This window comes from Procambarus clarkii, chromosome 2, assembly GCF_040958095.1.
Source record: "Procambarus clarkii isolate CNS0578487 chromosome 2, FALCON_Pclarkii_2.0, whole genome shotgun sequence".
NCBI lineage: Eukaryota > Metazoa > Arthropoda > Malacostraca > Decapoda > Cambaridae > Procambarus > Procambarus clarkii.
In genome coordinates this window covers 47,902,747-47,910,309 of record NC_091151.1, presented here as the reverse complement: position 1 = coordinate 47,910,309, position 7,563 = coordinate 47,902,747, and the positions used below count along the sequence as shown (strand labels likewise).

The 7,563-nt window shown below is 39.0% G+C and overlaps 1 protein-coding gene across 2 annotated transcripts in view; it reads right to left on the bottom strand.

Moving 5' to 3' along the window:
• The window catches only part of LOC123762299 (female lethal d), a 34,984-nt gene that overhangs the window by 22,168 nt on the left and 5,253 nt on the right, over positions 1 to 7,563 (bottom strand). For both annotated transcript variants that reach the window (XM_045748731.2, XM_069325455.1), the window contains exons 2-4: positions 6,600 to 7,117; positions 3,965 to 4,092; positions 777 to 952 (exon numbers count right to left, since the gene is read on the bottom strand). In XM_045748731.2, the coding sequence (XP_045604687.1) occupies positions 777 to 952; positions 3,965 to 4,092; positions 6,600 to 7,116 (821 nt within the window). In that variant the 5' untranslated portion in view covers position 7,117. The remainder of the gene's footprint in view (positions 1 to 776; positions 953 to 3,964; positions 4,093 to 6,599; positions 7,118 to 7,563) is intronic.

Genomic DNA, 7,563 nt, shown 5'->3' with positions numbered 1-7,563 from the left:
GTCTACGGTCAGGGCCATTTCCGACTTGTGCCACCCACAGTTCTTCTTCCTGACAACACAGACACCAAGCATTGGCCACAAGAACTGTCTGCTTGTCTATAACCCAAAAGTGTTTCTACTGCCCATGTGTTTATCTTGTTTTCATTAGTCTATAAATCAGTTTTAGCCCCGCTACGGAATATTTTTCCAATCCACATAAACAAGTCAATTTGGGGAATACGAGGCCAATGGTCTTTTTGCGTGTTCCAAAAGGTGGTAACTGTCACTTTATTGACGCAACTGACTAAGGGCCATAATGACTGCTTTGGTCCTTTGCATCCTTTAGAAATCCAACAGCCACTGTTTTTAAAAATTTACAGTATTGTATTGTTTAACCGGGGATCATCTGTCCCATGATACAAGTCACTCCAAGATAAAAAGTAGTTATGAAGAACGCTTTGCCCCTCAACCGCTAATGAGGCACAGTTCTCAGACAGCCTGAAGCACAAACCAAATAGTCACAACAGTTAGGTAATAAGAATTGTGTGTGTGGCTGTTTCACCAACTAACAGTCACTTTCTGAAATTGCTACCATTTGAGATCAGGAGCATTCAACTCCATGACTGATGAAGCAGTCACAGTTTTTGGAGTATTTAATGTTAAGAGCCAGATAACGAGGGAATGCTCAGCCCCCAGTATCGAATAAATAGTCACTGTTTTGTTTATGATAGCTGCCAGAGTAAGATATTTGGGAGCAGGCGAGTGTGGCCGAATAAACTAAGCACGGGGGGGCACACCTATCGGGGGTGAACTTCCAAGCTGATAGTTCATTCTGGGTCTCCTCCATCTTGGTGCGTGCTGAGTCCAGGTCACGTTTGAGCCTCTCAAACAGCAAATTGACGGCCGGGTCCAGCAAGCAGTGTTTGAAGCCACCAACACCAGCAGACATGCTCTTCAGCTCCTGTACCTGCACCTAAATATAAAACCAAATTGATATTAACAATTCCTTTCCATCTAGTTATATTTATTACATAACAGCTTACTGCTTATGCAGAGTTCATGGCATAAAACAAATAAAAACAGTTTAATAAATGTCATGAAAAACTTGAATTTTATATTATCAAAATTATTAACTCCATAATTTATTTGAATAATTACTGTATGAAAATAATTCATATTTAACACATTATACACATCCAAAAAAGTAAAAGATGACAAAAAGAGTGTAGATAAAAATGTCTTCAGAGCAGGCCAATCAGTTGCTCCCTAAGGTAATGTCCTACTCTTACCGAACATTGGACTAGACAACTAGCTAGATTGAGACTTTCTTCCTAGTGCAGCAGAGACTCTTTCCACACGTCCTCATTGAGTCATAGTGGGAGAAGGTAGGCATTGGAGAAAAATTCAATCCAGTCAAAATGACCTCCAGAAGGTTGAGTAACCTATACTCAAAATCCAATCCAATCAATACTCCACCTCAAGGACATTGTCAAGTATCATAGCAATTCCTACATGACACACCTGGCCACTAATCCTGATTGAAACAAAGGAGATTAAACAAAGGAGGTTTAATCGGAGATCTAAGTGTAAAGTGGGGATTATGGTTAGAAGATGCGACCAACATAATATGGAAATGAACTAACAGGATTTGGTATTATCTTAAATGGAATGGGAGGAAATGGGATAGAATTGGAGGGATGAGACTAAAAACTTCAAATTTTAAAGACATTTTAGTTATCTCCAGCCTCTATACTTGCTTGTCCATTAATGGTTAAGCTTACACACTATGACAACTAGCTACATTAGTTATGCTAGAGTGGGAGTACTAGTCTGTAGACGACTAAAGGGAAAAAAACATGATCACGCATAACTCTAGAGCAAGCAAAAGGGGGAAGGGGGAGAAGAAAGGAGAAAAGAAGGGTCAAAGGGAACTTGAGAGTGGGCTGCCATTCATCCAGAGGTATAGACTCCTTGGGAAGTCTCTGAAAGTGGTTAAACTATTAACCCTATTACTGAGACTTCTATCTTTATCAATATTATCATTAGCATAAATTAACATCAATCTATTCAGTCAGTCCTCTCAACTAGGACACCAAATTAAATTACAGTATAAAATTAAATTATTATTGAAATGAAAATGGGGCTACCTTATTACTTAATACCTATTACTGAACCACCTCAACCAAAGAATAGTAGTATTCCTACAGAGGATAAAATCCCATCTCAGACAAGTGCTGAAAGAAAGAAGTTGCTCAACTAGGAATCTCTTCTCACACACACATACACACTGATGAGGCAAAGATGACTTCCACTCATGAAAGGGAATATATATATATTTAGCTGAAGCTTAGGCCTTTCAAACAAATCTTCCTGTGGTGAAGGAACTGAGGACTCTGCTTTAAAATCCCCACATCACCCCTGAGCTCTTGCTAGGAAAAACACTGAAATCACTTAAACCATGCAGCAAGGAGGTGATATGGAGATGCAAAGGAAGACATAAGGCCGGTGAGTCATGGACACCTCAGAAACAACCAGGAAGCCCGGGTTAAGGGAAGCAAGCAACACCGAGACTTATGAGTGGACCAAACTAGAATGGTCTTATCCTCCTCAAAATAAGAGGAAAGCATGCAACACCTCAATGAAGAGTTGTATGACAAGGTCCCCATATGATAAAGGAGAGCAGACTGCATATTACATCGTACTTGACTGCTAAAATAGTTCCTCAAAATGAGCTATTGCATAAGACAGAGGCAGACTGGGATAACTGGAAAGGTACTAAACTGTTCGTTAGTTTCTAAGGAACAGGAAACAGTTACAATCAGAAATGTCAAACTGAAGAGATGTAGCAAGTAAAATTTCTCAAGATTCAGTCCAAACCTCATTGCTATTCTAAATTGTTATTAATGACTTACCAAAATGGGTGAGTTTGTACATGTCAATGTAAGCAGACAATGTAAAACTAATGCGAGTTTAAGCTGAAGGAGTGCACCAGTTTGAATCAAACTCCACCAGAATAACGTAATAAAGACTGAACAAAAGAAAAAAAAGAAAATTGGGAAAGACAGACCAGAGGAAAACTACACCATAGAGGTAGGATGCCACATGTATTGGAGTGAGAAAGACTTGTATAATATGATCACTGACATCAGAATATATATAAACCATAGTAACACATGGGAAAACTGGCAAACATAAGAATGACACTCAAATACCTAAATAAGGACACTTTTAAGATAATTTACACAATCTACATCAGACCATTCTTAAAATCTGCAGCCCCAGCAAGGATTCTATATCTAACGAAGCAAGTTAGCAATTGATTAGAACACTCCTTGGCAGTGTCTTTGATTCAGTGTAATTCTTGGAAGGACTTTTGAGTGAACTAGTTACACTAGTCTTCTCAAGGTCATTTCAAGCTGGATTAAGTGCTCTACCTTGCTCTAATATGACCCAGTAGGTATGTTAAGTAAAGATCACTGAAGGACAAGTGGAGAATCTTGACTATGTGCAGTCCCAGTCTATGGGAACAATTGGTCTTTGTCTCAGGGAGCTACCGAGTGGAACAGCTCGGAAAAAATCTTTCATAAAACATGCATATTTATAAATATATTACTGTACATGCTAAATGATTCATAATAAAAATATAAAATCTATAGAGTATTACACAGGTTTAGGCTTGCTAGATACTGTGGTTTATTGCTAAAACATACAAATCAGGCATGGATTGCTATAAACCTAATATTTTGACAGTGCTAGCTATATTACCAGTATTTACTGTCTGTAGTCAAGTTATAACAGTAGGTTGTATGTACAACGAAGTAATACACCAAAAAAATAAAACACGTATGTACGTACACATTTAAACTTGCACTAGCACATGTAAATACACTAAATGTAAATGTGTTTTCTTTGTAGTATAATTAATACATGGTCTAATGAAATCTAACAGGCCTACTATATAATTTATCATAAATATGACACTTACCCCCATATCCTGTAGTTCATGCTCCTTACAGGAGAGTCTCATAATATGGTACTGTTCTTTGCGTTGCAATTCTGCAAGCTGCCCTTTCAATCGCTCCTCATTTTCTCGAGCTCCTCGTAGCTCTTCCACTGTGAGACATAGGATAAAAGTCAAATTAGAAAGGCAAGATACATATGAAATTTAAGAAAAGATGAAGTGTTGAAAGAAATGAAGTGACCTTTTTTTCTGGTGCACAAAATTAAGGACCTCCCGAAGTTAAGCATTGGTACAGTCAAGGCTTAGTGAGATGGACCAGACTTCTAAGACCAACTCATTCCTATTGGGAACCAGCACCAGAATCTGGATCTCTTTTAAGAGGCAAGGGAAGTTTTGGGGGTTACGATGTTGGAAATTTCCGACATCAAATTACTAACCCCTGGTATACCTAGTTGAAATGGTTATGTCAGGTATTTACTAATAATACTAACACTATTCAATATGTTGGAGAGTCGTCCTGATCGATGACAATTATGACATACAGCACTTTACATTAAAGTGCTCATAGGCCATTGCTCCCTGCGACTCTCTGAGGGGATCAGGTTCTGGCTCGTGGTTCTCGGTAGGCATAAGAACTCCTGTGACTGATGACCAAACTAATATAGTACATATCAGTTCGGATAGTTCAAGGAGCCGACGGGGCTCCCCCACAGAAAAGAGGGCGTTTGAGAAGAGCACAAAGAACAGACAACAATGCATAAATACCAAGATGAAAGCAGACATGCTTTGTAGATAGCATTGGTGTTTGTATACAAAATGAAGCTTTACCATATTTATGTATGCATGTATATTTACCTAGCTGAGTGCATGGTAAGTGAGATCTAATTCTAAGAGTCCTACTTCATAGCTACTGTACCTGGTGCATTTACACCTCCCAATGTTCCAGCACTAAAGTGTGCGTGTTTTCATATTACTGTACTGTACATAACAAACTGCCTTGTACTGTCTACAGTGACATCACCTTACTACCCATCAGAGGGTGGCCATAAGTTTCTATAGAAGGCTCTATACAAACACAAACCATTTACACGTTCAAGTTCTTTAATCCCTCCCTAACTCTTTCATGTATTATTCCACTCTCCACTTCCAAGAAAAGAAATTGTCAGCTACCATGTGATCCCTTGTACTGTACACCCTGAACAAATCCACAAGGGCCGTGACGAGGATTCGAACCTGCGTCCGGGAGCATCCCAGACACTGCCTTAATCGACTGAGCTACGACAGGGTTAAAAGGGTTGAAATCGAAGCTCTACTGAACTTACTGGATCTCGTAGCCTCTCCGAGGCACAAACCAGGCTTTTACACAACCCCTAAAAGCCTGGTTTGTGCCTCGGAGAGGCTACGGTTTCAACCCTTTTAACCCTGTCGTAGCTCAGTCGATTAAGGCAGTGTCTGGGATGCTCCCGGACGCAGGTTCGAATCCTCGTCACGGCCCTTGTGGATTTGTTCATTTGATGCATCACGTTAGTGTGATCTCTGTGTGTGATACTGTACACTTTTTTTGATAAATGATTCTCAGGCATCCTACTAACATCTGCATACCAAGTATTATGCTTCACCCTTTCCACATCACATTTCATATGATTCCTAATTACTATATCCATCTCAAACTTATGCAAACTGTTCTTCTCTGAAAACTTACATTTTCACTGCTCTTCCCCTACCCAAGTTTCACTTCCACATACCAGAACAGGGAATACTATCTTTCAGTCCTTATTGACTCCCATACCAACATTTATTCTTTTTATTATACCAATCTCTTCTCGTTAATTACTCTTTATTTCATCTTCCATACTACAATTTTTATCTAACACTGTTACCAAGTATTGAAGTATTTTAAACCTATTACCTTATATCTCAATTTTATCGTTAATTTTAAATCTCTGTGTCTTGCCATTAAGGGACCAATAAAATTTGTGACACATTTCCCCCTCTTAAATGCCATAATCTTACTTTTTCCTACACTAAACTTAAACTTTTTTCTTTTACACATACTACTGTATATAAATAATTCACCATCTACACCCATCCCATCATTGAAATTATCTATTATTTTCCCTGATTCACATACACTCTGCTAGTCATATAAAAGATTTTACTAGTTAAATAAACCCTCTCCAATTAAAAATCTTTAAAATCCACTCGCAAGGTTTCATGGTCAATAGTCATACCCTTTCCCTTTCTAGATCCATCCTGTTCCTCCCTTATCCAATACTGTTAGCTCTCTTACTCTTTCAATTTGCACCCTGACACAAAATATTTCTGGGATACTAAGCAAACTAAACCACATACTGTACTGTATAATTTCTACATTCCTCCCTAATACCCTTTTCCTTAAACAGTACATAGGGACCATAGTGATTACTGTAGGCTAATCATCTTGCACCCTTACCTTGTGTAATGCCATCTCATATAACTCCAAATCGAGACATTATCAACCATATCTCATATAACTCCAAATTTAAGACTTGAAACCATCATGTAGATATGGCTCCTCAAATCAAATACCATGACAATAGAGGTCTCAGCTGAATTTATAAATTGATACTAAAGAGAACTATATAAAATTAGGAGCAATTCAAACCAACTGTTCACCTACCTTCTCTTTCCATTGCTTCCATTCTGCTCTGTATACTCTCCACAAATTTATCTTGCTGTAACCATTTTTCTACCAGCTCCTCCTTTGATAAAAGTGCTAACTGCTCTGTAGAGATGTGGACTTGTTCTGGAGCGCTACTTGGTTCATCTGCAGTGTTCTCTTCTTCCACTTCCTCCTCCTCTGCTTTTTCCTTGTTAATTACTGCTGTTGCTATGGTAGTAGTTGTTGTGGCAATACTAGCAGCAGCTGTAGTTGTTCCTACTGCTGTTGGCTGGGCACAAGTTGGCGTTGCTGATGCCGATGTTGGCGTATCATTATTGTTGGTGCTTGGAGTTGATGCAGCACATGAGGGTGGTGGCGTTAATGGGGTCACAGCATCTGTTGGAGGCGTTGATGCTCTTGTGCTGGAGGTACCATTGGTCACAGTGGTGACAGTGGCTGTAGATGTACTGGTAGCAGCAGGAGTTGTGGCCTCCACTTTCACCACTTGGTCCTCCTCCCCTCCGTCTCCACTCATACTGTAATATAGCAAAATAACTTATGTCTAGTAAATAACACAGTACATACAGCATTTTTCATATGTAACATTATAAATGTCAATAACCTCCAATCATATACCCTCTAATTATTTCATCTATCTACCACTCTGTATGGAAGAGAATACACTATTATTACTGTACAGTGTACTGTACTGCACACTTTCTAGGCTGGCCCTCGGCAGCTCTCCAGTTCTTGAGCTTTGGTACCACAGACGCTTGATTTGCACAGGCCTAATGAACACCAGGACCAAAATCTGGCATGCTCACAGAGGTATGAAGCACACAAGTATCTAAGGTGAACCTTATAACTAAATAAATCTGACCAGAAATTACAAAATACCTGTACACCGAATATTGATGAGAAAAAAATTGGAAACATGCGAAGCAGTAGTTTGCATAATGTAAAAAACTACTGTAAATGGTAG